The sequence below is a fragment of the Hydra vulgaris genome, chromosome 01 (genome assembly GCF_038396675.1).
Source record: "Hydra vulgaris chromosome 01, alternate assembly HydraT2T_AEP".
Taxonomy (NCBI): Eukaryota; Metazoa; Cnidaria; class Hydrozoa; order Anthoathecata; family Hydridae; genus Hydra; species Hydra vulgaris.
Genome location: NC_088920.1, coordinates 39112501 through 39130504, shown reverse-complemented (window position 1 = coordinate 39130504; position 18004 = coordinate 39112501). Strand labels below are relative to the sequence as shown.

General features: G+C 26.9%; 1 protein-coding gene across 1 annotated transcript in view; it reads right to left on the bottom strand.

Annotated features, from left to right (window-relative positions):
• The window catches only part of LOC100213502 (conserved oligomeric Golgi complex subunit 8), a 43970-nt gene that overhangs the window by 11479 nt on the left and 14487 nt on the right, over positions 1-18004 (bottom strand). Inside the window, exons 6-8 of the mRNA XM_065788133.1 lie at positions 7164-7268; positions 5520-5681; positions 5-56 (exon numbers count right to left, since the gene is read on the bottom strand). Of these exons, the coding sequence (XP_065644205.1) occupies positions 5-56; positions 5520-5681; positions 7164-7268 (319 nt within the window). The remainder of the gene's footprint in view (positions 1-4; positions 57-5519; positions 5682-7163; positions 7269-18004) is intronic.

Here is an 18004-nt window from a genome sequence, read left to right as displayed (position 1 = left end):
AAACCATCATTTTGTGGTATATCCAGCAGTAAACTCTTTAACCAAGAATCTCTTGCCTAAGAAATTAAAACTAAAAAATATTATTTTTTAACAACTGATTTTAAAATTAAGTGTCAAAACTATACATATTAAAATATAAAAAATACACCATATATCATATATCAGTAATAAAAAAAAAAAATATATATATATATATATATACATACATACACAGATATATATACATATGTTTATATATATTATACATATATATATATATATGTGTGTGTGTGTGTGTGTGTGTGTGTGTGTGTGTGTGTGTGTGTGTGTGTGTGTGTGTGTGTGTGTGTGTGTGTGTGAACTTTCAAGTCACTTCTATCCTTAGAATATATTTCAAGTCACTTCTATCCTTAGAAGGTATTGTTAGAAGGTATATTTTAAGTACTCTTGAAAAATAAGCTTAAAAGCAATGGCTTTATTTAATATTTTTTCATAGGCAGCAATGCAATTAATGTTTTATAAGTGTTCTTAAAGTTATGGTAAAATAAGATTGAACTATACCATTTCAAATAATAAGTGTGTGTGTGTGTGTGTGTGCATGCATGCATGTATGTATGTATGCATGTATGTATGTATGCATGTATGTATGTATGCATGTATGTATGTATGCATGTATGTATGAATATATATATATATATATATATATATATTTATATATATATATATATATATATATATATATATATATATATATATATATATATATATTTATATATTTATATATATATATATATATATATATATATATATATATATATATATATATATATATATATATATATTTATATATATATATATATGTATATGTAAAAGTAGTAAAAACACTCATCTAATTTTTAGTTGTCTTCAACAACATGTTTCTCCATCAGTAGGTTCATCAGGAAGTGTATGTGTATATATACGTATATATATATATATATATATATATATATATATATATATATATATATATATATATATATATATATATATATACACACACAAATAACACAAATAAATTTAATAAATATTAAATCATTTTTAATATATATAATAGCAAATATATGTATACATACAAATATGTGTATGTGTATACATACATATATATTTGTGTATATATATACACATATACACGTATATAGGGCTCAACAATTTTGTCTAAAGTTCACCTCAATATTTATAGGCAAACAGCTATAGTCTTCTCTGTTTGTAATTTTTAGGCTGGTGTGCACAATATGTATTTGCTATTTCATTTAAAATAAAAAAGGCAAAACTATTAAATTGCATTCTCTCATTTCTGATTCTTTTATTTCTCATGCTCTCTTCCCTATAAGATATTTCAAGATATTTGACAAATTAGAGTGTAAAAAATAATAACTAGAAAAATGAAACAAAAATGAGTAGCGCCCTCATTTGTAGTTGTCCTTGTTGATTGTTTGTGGAGTTGAATTGTTGATGAAGAAGTTTTAAAAAACTATATTAAAAGTTGTTTACATAATTTTAGACATTCAAACAGACAGCAAAATTAACACTTTTCTAACATATATTATCTTTTTGTAAAGTTTAGGAATAACAAAAAAATTTAATAAACAAAAACAACCTGTTTTGCTTACTTATATATTACTTTTGAAATGAAACATGTATATTGTAAATTGTTATGAAACATTCTAACCAATAAAAAAAAGCATAACTTCTAAAAATAAGTTTCTAGACTTTTTTTGTTTTTGTTAATCTTAAATAACCAGTACACATTCAATTTGAACTTAAACTCCAATACCCATTCTTAAACTCCACTACTATGACTCAACCCCCAACCCCACTACTAGTTCTATGACTCAACCCTACTATTTTGGTCAGTTTACATTGTTACATGCATGGAAGAAAAACTTTTAACATGTTAATTACTATTAAGAAATTATGTTAGCAATAATTATGTTAGAAATAATTATGTTAGAAATAATCATGTTAGAAATAATTATGTTCGAAATAATTATGTTAGAAATAAGGAAATATATTATGTTTTATGTGTGACTTAAGGAAGCACAATGCATTTAAAGTTTCATTGTCCAAACGGTTATGAATTTTTGTATTGAACAGTCCAGCAGAAGTAAATGCCCACTCAGCTTCAACATTTGTCGGATTCACAGTCATTAGAAATAAACAAGCACTTCCTAAATAATCATTAGGTGTACCACCATATTCAAATTGTGTCATTTCTTTTTAAATTTTTGATAACAATGTCTCATGTCTAACTGGTTGCATCAGCGATTGTTCTTCTTTAAAAACACGATCAAGTTCCTCTTTAATACTTAAAGGATTACTTACAGACTCGGGTACCATTTCAGGTTCCTCAACCAAATCTAGTATGTCAGACTCAACTTATGCTTTTACTAGAGCAGGAATGGAAATATTTAATCTTTCCAGCAATTCTACCAAAAGTTTTCAACATTTAAATGAAGAAGACACCATAACTATTTCTTCATTGAATATAACGGAGCTTTAAACATTACCCAGGTATTGCAATAGTCCACTCATATCAGTTCGATGTTCACGCGTATAAAACATTTCCTTGTTCATACAGCTGTACACATTTCCTTGCTTGTGTTATTGTCAGCATCATTTAACTTTGTAAGCATAAAATTATTAGGATAATATTGGATATAAATGGTTAGAATCTTAGCAACAAAGTGCTTCAACCATTGTTTTAATGAGAGATAAAGTTGTAATAATCTCTTATATTATTGTCACTTCATCATGTGACAGAGCAAAAGAATTACCGTAGACTGGGTAAATATTGAATAAACTTTTTTGAATACAATTCCTTACATTTTAAAATCGTTTAAGCATTAACAGAAGGCTGCTCCACTGTGCCTCGCAGTTTATCATTAATGATAGCTGCTTTCCAAATCCAGCTTCAATATACTTTTTGAAGATGTTCTTGGTAGGTAATCGTCTAAATATTAGTATCAATTTGTGTACTTTTTTTATGACTAGCCCATAATGAAATTCATTATGGGCTAGTCATAAAAAAAGTCAAGTACAATTTTAGGTCTTACATTTTCATGCTTGTTGCCCAGTAAATCTTCCTCAATTTCCTAACTCTAGCTGATTTGCATCGAGTTCTCTATTTTTATAAAGAACATTAACTACTGCAAATTGTATGCCATGGGTAGAAATCTTCCTGCTGAGAAATGCGCTGCTTATGTAACTTCTTGGATTTAGGCTGGCATGAAATCTTTTATTTTCTCTCGACAATTCCAACTCAAGCCTCACTCTTCTCCATGGTTTTCCTCTCATTGTGTTGCTGCAATTTTCAATCGTAACCATTACTTCCATATCTATCGCCAAAACAATTCTCCAGAAAATAGATGTCTGTTTACTATTGCTAGAAATCATTGTAAAAAGATTTTACCTAACACTAAAGTCCGCTATTCTCAGGTCACAAAATCTCTTATTTCAACTAAATAATTTGGCTCTAGAGAATTCTGGAGAATCTTTAACAGTATCTATAATAAAGACAAATCACTTGCATGGTTAAAATTTTGTTACCTCACCTAAAGACAAAGCTGATGAACTTTTCATCAATCTTATCTCTTGAACTAAGAACTTTTCATCAATCTTATCTCTTGATTCTAGTAATCACACCTGACCTGATATTACCAACAAACAGGTTGGTTTATTGCTTAAAATTGGTATCACTCCAGCTTCTGTACCTAAAGTGATTTCCAGCTTAGATTCTTCTACAGCTTGTGGCCCAGACAACATACCTGTTATAGTCTTGCAAAAGTGTTCTCTAGAGCTTTCGTCTATACTTTTAAAACTATTTAACAAGTGATCAGAGTTTCAAAATCTCTGAAGAGTGATCTGACTCTCCTAACTGCTATCCCATTAGTCTTCTTCCTATCATAAGCAAATTTTTTTAGTCTTTAATTAAGAAAAACTTCATCTCTCATCTTGAATATAATAACTTACTTACTGATCATCAATATGGATTTCGATCTTCTTGTTCTACAGCTGATTTGCTAACAGTAATAACCAATAGGTTTTAATGTGCATCAGATAAATGTGGAGAGGTAAAGGGTATTGCTCTTGATATTTCTAAAGTCGAGACGTTACCTGACACGGTATATCAGGTAATGTCTTTAAGACTATTGAATCCTTCCTCGCAAATTGTAGCATCTGCTAAGGTTGCATCTCTTTATTGTGCTTGCCACTTTCTTACTCCGGATCTCTATAAATCTCAATTTTGTTTTTGTATGGAATATTGTTGTCATATTTGGAGCAGATCTTCGAATGATGCCCTTTCTCATTTAGAATAAGGTGCAAAAACACATTGTAAACAGTTATTCCCGGCTCTTGCGGGCAAGCTTCAACCATTATCACATTGTCAGAATGTTGCTTGTCTTTCTCTTTTCTATAAATACTACAATGGGTGCTGTTCTAGAGAGCTAGTGTCTTTAGTGCCATCTAGCAATATTTAATCTTGCGTTACTCGTCATTCAACTAAGTCTTATTTCAGCTTGCCACTTTCTTACTCTGAACTCTATTCTTTATCTCTATAAACTACAAATCCGTCCCTTAATGGAATACTGTTGCCATATCTGAAGGGGATCTTTGAATTTTTTTCTTTTCTTTTAACATATACTCTATCAAACACTTGAATTACCTTTATGTTACTGTTTTGCTTTAATATTAACTTTTAATAATTATATATATATATATATATATATATATATATATATATATATATATATATATATATATATATATATATATATATATTTATTACAAATCTTTTAATTCTGCATAAGAAAAAAATACAGGTTTTGTGCAAAAATAAGTTTAAATTTCTGGTTGATGTATACATTGACTAAATTACACTCTTAATTTTATTAATTTAATAATCCTTTACTAACAATCCTTTATAACTTTGTAAACTTTATCTAACAATCACTTACTAATATAACAATAGCAATCCTTAATAACAATATTATTTATTAACCGTAACATTATTGTGTATTGGTATTCAGTTTATTGCCAATTAATCAACACCTTTTAAACTTAAATAAATAAGAAAAACTTTCATTTTTATGCAAAAACAAAGGAAACATATTTATGCAAATAATTTTTATATATTGCGAAAGAACATAGAACTTATTAATTTTTCTGTTTATTTAGTATCAAGTAGCGTAGAAGTTGATATATAGTCAAAATAAAATATATTTTTAAACATCCTGGATTGTTGGTAATATTTTGTATTATTTGATCTCATTAGAATTATTTATCATTTTGTATTGCTTTTTGATTATTGTCTTTATCATTACTTTCTTTCTATATTAAAAATATCTTATCTTATTATTCATAAAGTAAATAAAAATTAACAATCCTTCCAGTAAATAAACATTAAACTTGTGAGTAAATTATAACTTATTGAGATTTATATTTTAGAATTATATTTATTATCATTAAAAAAAAAAGATAAAAAAAAAAACTAAACCAACTTGCAAAAATGTCAGCCTGAGTTCAGCTTCAGAAAAAACATCCAACAATCTAATATAGCTTATAATTCTTAAACAAGCAGGAAGCTGGATATTATCACGAAGCTGCTCTAGTAGTTGGTTTAACATAAGTTGCGTAAAACTGTTTACCTTGGATCCAATATCCTAAAAAGAAAACTGTGAGTTTTTAGACTACTGACTTCTATTTTCTTAAAAAATAAATTTGTAAAGAAATTTAAATATTTTTACAGATATTTATTTCAATCAATTTTTTATACAATATTACTTCCAAAAAGCTGCAAGATTGAAGTTAACAGAAAGAAACAAAGAAAATTAAAGAGCACAAAAACAGTTGACTAAAGATTTAAACAAATGTAAAATTTGTCAGTCAGGACAACATGAAAGCAAATGTCATTGTGTAGTAGTTAAAGTTCACAACTGGAGATCTGCGTTTTTTTGGAGCAAAACTTTGGAAAAAAAAGCAAGAGTTTTAATTATTGATTTTCAAGGAAACTAGATAAAAAGATATTAAAGCATAAACAAACAGTTGCAGTAAAAAGATGTAACTTTGCTGAATAATAAGTAAAACAAGATTGAATTTTGATTGATAGAAGATTTTGATTGATAGAAACCATATATACAATCCTTTGTAATGGATTGTATAATTGGTTTCCACAGAACTAAGGATGGAGCCTTGTGGTACCCCAGAAGTTATAGGAAGTGAAGAAAAGTTTTGTTCACCAAGAACAACTTTAATACTGCAGTTAGCAAGAAAAGATTCAATAACTTTAAAAACTTTTACAGACTTGACATATCAAAAATTTAAAAATCTTTGATACATCAAGACCACTTGATGTATCAAAGATTTTTAAATTTTTTCACAGGTCTTTTCCTTGCTACTTCCATCTAATGCACAATAGAACCTTTCTGTTTAAATCAAAAAGATTATCTATGTGGCGCAATTTTTATTAGAGAGATAAAAAACATCAGTCAAGAATCATCACAACAACAATCACAAAAAGAATCTTGGTTAACAAGTAATAATAAGAAACCATGGTAATAGAATGAGCCTGATCAAGAAGATAGAAAAAGATAAAAAAAATAAAAAAAGCTCAGAGAATATTTTTATTTTTACTATTATTATGTTAAATTTTATTTTAAAATTTAACAAAATAAAAAAATTAAAAACTATAAAAATTATATATATATATAACAAAAGATATCATTTTTATTTACTATTCCTTTAATTGCAAGACATTAAATTAAATTGCTATAGTTGCGAGGTATTACATAATTTTATTGCTTAGAGAGCACTTTAATTTTAAAAATAAAATAAAAAAATAAAACAAATTTAAATAACTACTTAAATTTATTTAATGTTATTTAAGTATTTTAATAAGAAATATCTCAGTAAATCAGTTGTTAACTAATTTTTATTATTTTAAAATAAGTGCTTGATATCATAGATGATGTAAATTTAAAATCTTCATTTTAGAACCATTTTATATCTTATAGTATATATTTTTAAAAATATATTTATTTTCAAGTTCATATTTTCGAAAAAATATATTCATCATCATATATATTCATATATTCAAATATATTCATCATCAAAAATACATCATCAGCAAAGAAAATATAATTTACCACTAGAATTCGAATGGAAAAAAACTTTTTCTCTAGGCTCCGAACAAATCTCATAAGATCCAGTGCTTCTTCATAATTACCATTTCGAACACAAGTGTTCATAAGCTATTGTAAAAAATAAAGTCTATATACTACAATAAATAAGTGTATATATATATATATATATATATATATATATAAATATATATATATATATATATATATAGTTCTATAGATTGTTGCATTTGGGAGTACGGAAGGAAAAAAATAATTCTTATGCCAACAAATACGTCACTTTTAATTACTTTTGACTTTTGCATGTTGTCAGAAAGTTAAAACCATTAATTTAATTACAAATTAATTGTTTTTTAAAAAAACTGCAAAAGCGCAAATTTAATTGACCAGAATGTTTTTAAAACATTCTGAATGTTTTTAATAATATAAACAATGTTTTATTCTTTATTTTTTTTAATAAAATGTTTTTATTTTTATTTTTTTTAATAAAATGTTTTTATTTTTATATTTTTTACTGTAAATCATGCATGGAGTGTTGCTACATCGACTATCTTATAGCCTGACTCGCAACAAAGTGCTGCTAGATCGACTGACAAATAGCCTGACTTGCAACGGAGTGCTGCTACATCGACTCTCTTATAGACTAACTCGCAAGGGAGAGCTGCTACATCGACTGAGGGTTTGGTTGGGGCAGGCGGTCTATCAAGTAATAAAAAAAAAAAACTCCGGTCTTGTATTTTAATTTTTACTTTTTGTCAAAAAAATATGGAAAAACTTTCTGACAACCAGTTAGGGGTTATATATATATATATATATATATATATATATATATATATATATATATATATATATATATATATATACAGCCCTCGGAATTAGAGTCAGCATTCGGCAATGGCAACCTCATTTCTATGTTTTATGGTAAGACCTTGGTATCAAATTTTATTTGCTGATCTGATGTACATATATATATATATATATATATATATATATATATATATATATATATATAAAACACTATATATATATATATATATATGTATATATATATATATGTATATATATATATATATATGTATAAATATATATATGTATATATATATATATATATATATGTATATATATATATATATATATATATATATATATATATATATATATATATATATATATATATATATATATATATATATATATGTACATCAGTATATGTATATATATATATATGTATATATATATATATGTATATATATATATATATATATAAATATATATGTATATATATATGTATATATATATATGTATATATATATATATGTATATATATATATATGTATATATATATATATATATATATATATATATATATATATATATATATATATATATATATATATATATATATATATATACATATACTTTAATGATATTTCAAGGAAATATTGCTATCCTTGTTATCAAGTAGGGGAAGTTGGGCTCACAGATAGGTTTAAAGTGAATTAATTGTAGTGAATAGGGGCATAGCCAAATAACTTTGAGGTTGAGGGAGTAAAGACACTGTACACTATACTTTTGGCATACTTTTATTAATTAGAATAATATAAAATCGAAAAAACAGACATTTTGAAAATTGAGATGAAAAAAAAAAGTTTTATTGATAGCAAAACTTATAAAAGTGTTGAAAAATTAAATAATTATTCAAATATTATTCATACCTTAAAATTAATAAATTCATTTTCATGTAGTTAAATGCATGAATTTAATCTTTAAGATCATTAATGGGGCATAGTGAATCAACCTTATTTACTATACCCCAATTCACTGTACCCCACCATAACAAATTAAGTTCTAATTTCTTGGGACATGAGTGTTGTTAAAAGGAAAGCTAAATTACTAAAAGGAAGCATTAATATTAATAATTCAAAAGAAAAACTTCAAGTTTTGAAATTATTTCAACCCTGATCTCTATAAGAAACATAAAGATAGTAAGAAAATTTACTTTAGTTAGCTAAAAACAAAATTACCTACCAAAAACCGGTAGTCAAAAATTATGTGGTATCAACTATAAATAAAGATGGCTGATATAAGAGCACATAAAATGATTACATTATCAAGATGAACAAAATTTTTAAGAAAATGCCTCTTATTCACTGTGCCCCTCGATCCACTGAACCCCAACTTCCCCTATATTATAAACCAACAAGGATTTTTTAATATACTTAACAATGAGGGTATCAATATAATAATAATATTATAGACAGTGTTTGAAGTAGGGCGGGATGTGGCAGGATGCCATCCCATCACCTTTTTATAAAGTATAAATTATCCTGTCACCTTTTTATATATAATAATGATTAGGCAGGATGGTATTTTTAATTTACCGAATACCATCCCATTAATTTTTTTCTCCAATTCGAGAACTAATTATAGATATACATTTGTTTATTTTTTTGGTTACTTTTTTCCATAAAGTTTTTTCAGAAAAAAGAAAAATAAATTATTGCTGCCTTTACCAAAACCTATAGTCAATGTAACAGCACTCCTTGCATGTTCTCCCTATTTAGTCAGCCAATGTATTTTATTTTAATTATTTCATTTAGACTATTTCTTTTAACTATTTTATTTAGAATTTAAATAAAATGCTCTTTAATATATTTTTTATTTCAATTGAAGACCTGAGATCAAGAACGTCCTAAAATAATCGAAAATTGAGATAATGTGCAATAATGTTGATAGACAAGTTACGCATATTGCCTTATAATAATTTTTCATAAATAATAATTATTTAATTAGCACTAATATAATTATTTATTGCCTAATAATTAATAATTATTATTAATGTTGGAAGCAGTGAAATTAGCACTTTAAGAACACTAACGTCCAATGTGCACGAAACACTAACATAAACAAAACATCTACAAAACACATTCATTAGCTCAGATTAAAATATAACAAAGCATTACACAAAACAATATAAAAGATGTATTAAAAGCTGGCAGAATATGAACACTTCTGTTGTTATATAAAGTAATGTGTTTTTATTAATTAAATTTATTGAATTGAATTTTAAGTAAATAAGTATTATAGTGGCTACAAAGCTACAGCACAATAGCTATCGTTTACACAAATCATTCAAAGCCTAACCAATCAGGTTTATAATGCAAATATTATTAACCAATCAGGTTTTAGTAGAAATTACTAAAACCTGATTGGTTAATATTTGCGTTACAAACACCAGCTTAAAATTATTAATAATTATTACAACAGCTCAAAATTAATTATTATTTTTCTCATAGACTTTATAAACAACAGCTTTTTAATACCATTATTTTTTACAGCGTCATTGTTTTTTGTTAATGAAAATGGATATTACAAGCAGTGATTCTGATAGTAGTGTGTCTGCTGTTATTGGAAAACAGACAAGGAATGAACCGTTGTGGAAACGCAATGTAATCAAATGTGCTAAAGCAGAAGGTAAGGAATTTATTTCTTGGAATAAAAGTTTGGTACCTATGAAGACTACAGGGGTTGACTGCCGTTGCCGACATATGTGCTTTTCTAAATTCAGCAATAAGGAGAAGAAAGCTATTTTAACATCTTTTAATACCATAGGTGAAAAAAAATGGACAGGATAATTATCTAATTGTGCTTATAAAACCTGCTGAAATAAAGCGAAGGCAACCTAGAACAGACAATACGAGTGTCAAGCGGGCTACAAGTTGCAAGTATACTGTTAAATGTGGAAATAAGGAAGCAGATGTTTGTGGCTTTGCTTTTATTGCCTTGCATGGAGTAACAAAAAGTTGTGTTAAAAGAATTTCTAATTTGGCAAGTCACCTATTAGTTCCTAAAGATGGCAGGGGACAGCATGGAAATCAGCAAAAAGTGCCACCAAATTCTGTGGCAAATGTTCATTCCATCATATCTTCGTTTCCATCTCAAGTAGTTCATTACAGTAACAAAAGTAAAAGACGTTATTTATCTTGCGAGCTAAACATCAGAAAGATGTACACCTTGTACCTTGAATCTTTTGAAATAGATGCTTATGTGCTAGTTAAAGATGGTAATGATGTTGAAAAGGTAAATGCCTGCATAAAACATCATTTTTACTGGGACTATTTTAAAAAACATTTTAATTAGGGTTTTGGTAGACCACAGGCGGATGTATGCAGTCAGTGTTCTGAGCTAAAAGTCAGCATTGCTAATGAAAAGAATGTGGCACTTTGTAACAATGCAAAACTCAGTCTTCTTGTTCACAAGCGGAAAGCCAAACGATTTTATTCTCACATAAGAGAATGTAAAGATTCTTCATCATTAAGCAACAATATTGTTGTTATAACTTTTGACTTTGCACAAAATATTCCAGTACCGCATTTACCTGTCAACGATATATTTTATTCCCGTCAACTTTGGACTTATACCTTTGCTGTTACTTTGTTAACCAGCACCTCTCAAAAATCCACCATGTATATGTGGCCAGAAAATATTGCTAAGAGAGGCGATAATGAAGTTCTTAGCTGCTTGAACGATTATTTTTTAGAAGCTTCTTGATTCTATTAATATGGTTTTCTTGTTTAGTGACGCTTGCTCTGGACAAAATCGCAATATAACCATGGTTCAGTTTTTGTATACTTTGGTAAAGTTAGGGCGCTTTCAACGAATTGTGCATTATTTTTCAATTCGTGGGCACAGTTTTCTGTCCTGCGATAGGCATTTTGCTATCATTGAAGGTATGAAACGGAGATTAGAAACAGTTGAACTTCCTTCGCAATGGATGGACGTCTCCCAAAAATTTCCTGTTGTCAGAATTTCTGGCGCTGATATTAAGAATTACCAAAGTCATTTTCAACCTTTCTTTAAGAAGACGATTATGGCTAATAAAGAAAAATTTGCAGTGAGTAGTTATTTTATTTTTGAATATTCCAATTTGCACAAAGATATGGTTGCAGTTTCGTTGGACACGGAGAGTTCTGTTTTTAAATGTTTTGTTAATGAAAAAGCTAATGGAAATCCCTCATTGCCAACCGTCTCGATGTACACTGCCAGTTTGCCAATTAAATCTACCAAATTCAAAGATTTGCAAAAACTAAACAAGTTTATTAGTGATGAGGCTAAATTGTTTTATCAGTCGTTACTTTCCATCCAAAATAGTGAACGTAATGAGTTTGTGATATAATAAAATAGTGAGATTATTGAGTTGGATGAATAAACATTTTGATAGCCGAAACATTTGGAACAACAGTTTCTTAGTATATTAGTTTGTATGTACTGAACTATACCACTAGATAAGTTTAGACATATCACAATCTCATAAGGTTTTTTGTTTCTTTTTTGTTTCTATCTAGTTTTCTTGATCTGACGTCGCTAAGTTAGTTTGTTGTGGTTTGCACTATACAGTGTTCACTAACGTTCGTTAGGTCGTTTTGTCAACAATATTGTTTTTAAACGTTACGTTTTTCAGTGGTTATAAGCTATTAGTAAAAAATCGCATTTATTGTCTCATCTGTACTTTCTTTCTGTTTTTCTTTTATAACAATATTCATATAACTTTTATAAACGCCCAAAGCCCTTAACTAGAAGGGAGTGGACGGGTGAGTAAAGTTTTTTTTGAAAAAATGGGCCAAAACTTTACTAATTTTATGGTTTTGCTTTTTTTTTCATTAAAAGTAGTGTTTCCTCAAGCTTTTTAAAAATTCTTAGTTCTGCCAACTATAAAAACACAATAATTTGCAAAATATATTTTTTATTTCATTTTTTCGTTACTTTTTCTTTCCGTATAATTATAGAAACTTCTGTGAAATTGTTTAGATATTGAGTAGTTCGGATAAAAAAAAATGTGCAATTCGGATAAAAAATATTGCGCAATTCGGAATATTTTTACTTTTAATAACAGTATTAATATTCTACTAGCTTTTATTAAATTTTTTTATTCTACTTTATGTTTTTGAGCTGATTAATATGTAGACATTTATTTCTTATTTTTCGTTCCCCCTTGACATATGAGATCAAGAACGTCCTAAGTACCGCATTGTTTATTAGCCCTCACTGAACAAGCTTCAATGGTTTATCCTATAAAAATACTTATCTTTTATCTCTCTAGACTCACTTAATTTAAATTAGTAATTTTCATTTGTATATTTTTTTGAATAACTAAAAAAAAAAATTATTTTTTGTTTTTTTAATCTCCTGAAAAATCTTTATTTTTTGACTTGGGACGTTCTTGATCTTAGGTCTTCAATTATTTTATTTAGAATATAAATAAAATGTTTGTTTTTCCGTTTTTAATTTATTTGAAATAGGAAATAAAGTTATTTTTAAAATGTATGAGAGTATGCCAGCCCAACAATGCTCATGGTAAATTACAAACAGTAAAGATTATTTGCTAATAAATGCTGATACATTTATCAACTAAAAAAAAAGATTTCATAAATTGAAAAAAAATCAAAAACACAATATAGACTTCATAAAAAAACATCATATAGATATATTTCATAAAAGTGAGGGCTATATATATATATATATATATATATATATATATATATATATATATATATATATATATATATATATATATATATATATATATATATATATATATATATATATATATATATATATATATATATATATATATATATATATATATATATATATATATATATATATATAGATACATATATATATATATATATATATATATATATATATATTATATATATATACATATATATATATATGTGTATATATATATATATATCGGATATATATATATCAGATATATATATATATATATCGGATATATATATTAATATATATATATATATATATATATATATATATATATATATATATATATATATATATATATTTATATATATATATATATATATTTATATATATATATATATATATATATTTATATATATATATATATATAATATATATATATATACATACATACATACATACATACATACATACATACATACATACATACATACATACATACATACATACATACATACATACATACATACATACATACAGCTAGATAGATACAGTAATGACTTGAAGTTTTTATTTCTAGCAATTTAATAAAATTTATCAAACAAGTTTAATACAAGGTTTTTTAAATTACATCTAGGTTACAGGACTTCCAGGTAACGGTTTCATTAAGGTTCATCAGTATGCAATTGGCTTAAGATTATTAAATCATTTTACTTTTTCATAGGGCATTTCTTATTTGCTCATATGAAGTTTTAATAACAACCAATGATTGTTAATAATACAATTTATAAAGTTAAATTGTATAAAGTATACAATATATTATGTTTACTGCTTAACTTGATAATTTTTATAAATGGCCAAATCCTCAGGCTCAATTGCTTAAACAACTTTTGTTACACAATTTTTTTTTTGAAAAAGCTATTTAATATTTTATCCTGCCAGTTTTCAGTTGTTTCAGCTCATTCCTCCTTCTTTACCAATGATGCATATATGGTCAGAGCCAACTTTGAACCATGATCCCCAGATTTTAGGCCAGAACTCTAACCACTACACCATGGCTACTTTAGTATTTATTGAAGATGATTGGCACTTTTTTGAGGATTAGAGATCAAAAGTCAGCAATTCAGAGATGAAAATAATAATGAATGAAGAGGATTAGACATTTTAAGAAATAAAGGGAAAAAAAACAGAAAGTTTATGAGTCTGTAGTATTGACTGATGATGATAAAAATTTCTGCAGAGGTAAGAGAGGAAGATAAAGTAGAAATCAGCTAGCACCACTACCGCATCTGCCAGTATTAGGATGTAATTAAAAGCAATGACTTTAGTTTCAGCTACAGTAAAACCTGCTCTAAACACTACTGCAAAAATGAACAGGCATTTGATTTATGATTGATTGTGGCTAGCTTAGACCAGACAAATACCACACCATGACAAGCAACTCATACAGTTGCTCTTGCATTGAAGACTGTAGGCATCAATCTAACAAGTCGATATTATAGTATTTAATAATATATTTGATTCAATATATTGTTGATTCAATACTGGTAACTTTATAAAAAATTTTTCTGCATTTGTGCAATACTGGTGCTTCACACACACTTCAAACACAGTGCTTCAACTTTATAATTTTTTTTTCTGCATTTGTGCAATTTTACTGTAACAAAATGAGACTTTTTTCAAACCTGGCCCCGGCAAAATTATAAGATTTATAGGGGTTGATAGCCAGGGCAAAAAAAAAAATTATAATACTTTATATAATATAATTTTATGCTTACATTTACTATTTATTAAGTACTGACATATATTTATATATTTTCAAACTCTTATTTACTTCCAACAAGATTGCAAGCAACCACTATTAAGCTATGAGTTACTTTGAAATAGAGAATAAGTAAAAATACAAGGAAATGATTAACTGAAGATGCAAAAAGTTGTTGGTTGTATATAAAAGAAAAATATAAAGATGGCTTAGAGTTATAAGATTTTTTTGATGTGCAAGAAAAAAAAACAGGTCTAATAAAAGTTTTTATAGGTTGAAGGGACAGATACAGTAAAAGGATGCAACTTGTTGAATAAGAAACAATAAGAATGAGTTTTGGTTTATTGTAATAAAGATGATAGCTTGTTTGAGCATTGACCATGATGGTATTTGTAAAAAAAAGAAATAAATGCAACCTTACAACAATGGAAGAGAAGCTTGGCAGATAAAGCAGGTCTAATTTAACTTACAATGTGCTTTTAGACTTTGCCTGAGAGTAAGAGGGTTGTTATTCATCAATATCGGAATGCCAACATTATTGCAATATTTTTTTGCAGTAAATAAATGAGTTTAGTTTTATAACAAAAATGCTGGATTTTTAGTCCAGAATTTAAATCCATAAGCCACTGTAAGCCTTATTACAGAAGAGAGATCAGATTAAAAATCGGCTGCTTGTTCTAAACAATCAAAAAGTAAAGATTTTTTGTCAAGACAAGAGTATAGTTGAGTCATCAAAATTTTATATCTAAAGTGGCTCATATTTGCTGACGACTCAAGATTAAAGTTGAGTCGGCAGCAAATAGAGACACTTTAGATGTGAAATTTTCATGAAGATGGATATTGTAGATAAGAAACAATATAGGAGCAAAGTTAAAACCTTGTGGTACCCTTAAAGTTACTTGAAATAAAGAAGAGTGTAGGCTTTTAAGAGTAACTTTAATAATGTAGTTAGAAGGAAATATTTTAATAACCTTAAAACCTTTATAAAAAGAAACTAATAACAGAGTAAAGACTAATCGTAGGATAGTTGGAGAAGTCAAAGTGTTTTCTAGAGTTTTGAAAAATTGGAACCAATTATTTAGCACTTTTTAAAAATTTAGATAAAATTGAAGTGAGTTTTAGAGAACACTTTTTAAGACTATAATGGAAATCTTATCAGAAGCACAAACTGTAGAAGTATTTAACTGAGAATTAACTTTAGCATTAGAAGCCAGAGTGATTTGGATGTTTAAAAATGGGTTAATCTGTTTAACTGGCAGGAAGAGTATGGCCACCTTTTTACATTGGCTTCTTTGAATAAAAAAAAGAAATTTGTTCTAAAGAGAACACAAGACATTTGTTCTTAAGATATTCTTGTAAAAAAGATGAAAAATATGATTAATGTTTAATAAATCAACTGCTCAAGAAGGTGAAAAATGTGGAGTAGAATGAGGCTTGACTTAAAATTGAAGAGCAGAAATAAAAGCTTCTAAAATTTTAGTCCAGAAGGAATAAAAGCTTCCGAGATGCTTTTATGCATACATATTATGGATATAAATATATACGTTTGCTATTTCTTTAGATGCTGGCATACAAAATCTTTTCATATTTATATAAGCTTTAGTAATTATATAGTGTAGTATTTGTTGAATGAGAAGATGATTAGACTATAATGATGATCATCATCATGATCATGGTAATGATGATGATGATGATGATGATCATGTTGATCATAATGATGTTTATATATGCATTTATATACAAAATATAACATAAATTTTGAATAAAAAAAATATACTTTAGGATAAATAAATGTTTATGCAGCCCCGGTCACAAATTCGGCCACAGCTATATTTTATCAAATCCGGCCCCGGTCAAATATCAACCCCGGTCGCTTACTACTGAGAGGTATTAAGATATCTTCAACAAAAAAAAAAAGAAGAAAAGCAAAAATATGATGATGATGCACAGTTCACAAATATAGGTTTTAGGTATAAAATGATATGACCCCGGAGGTTTCAATGGATTTAGGTTACTAATATCATATGTTTTAAGGATCAAACTTTTAAAAAATCTAATGAATGGCCCTTTTTGAAAAAATTTAGTTTTAAAATTTGCAAAAATTTCATATCCTTCTAAGATTTTCAATGGTTTTGTTTCTTTATTTAGTATTTAAATAAAAAGTATAGTTAATAATGCAATGTTTATTACATATTACAAGACTACAACATTTTAGTTAAAAAATCAATGACAAAAATTCTTTTATTAATATATAACTTTGATAAGGTTCTTTGATTACAGGTTTGCACTACTAAACAGCAATTCTCTTGTCAGATGTTTTTAGCTCATTTAGGAAATATCGAACCTATTGATGAAAAACTTCATTTTAACATGAGTTGTTTCAGAAGCATGCTCTGCATATCTTCCAAGAGAATGGCCTGAGTTGGAGATAGTCTTCTAAGTGTACTATAATAGCATGTACTTTCCAAGTGGCAGTCAGATCTTTTTCAAGATACTATAATAAAATAGCAAGTGTTCTAATAGAGGTAGTGGCTCTACTGGTAACAGATTGTCCAGCTCATCGCATTGTTCTAGTATC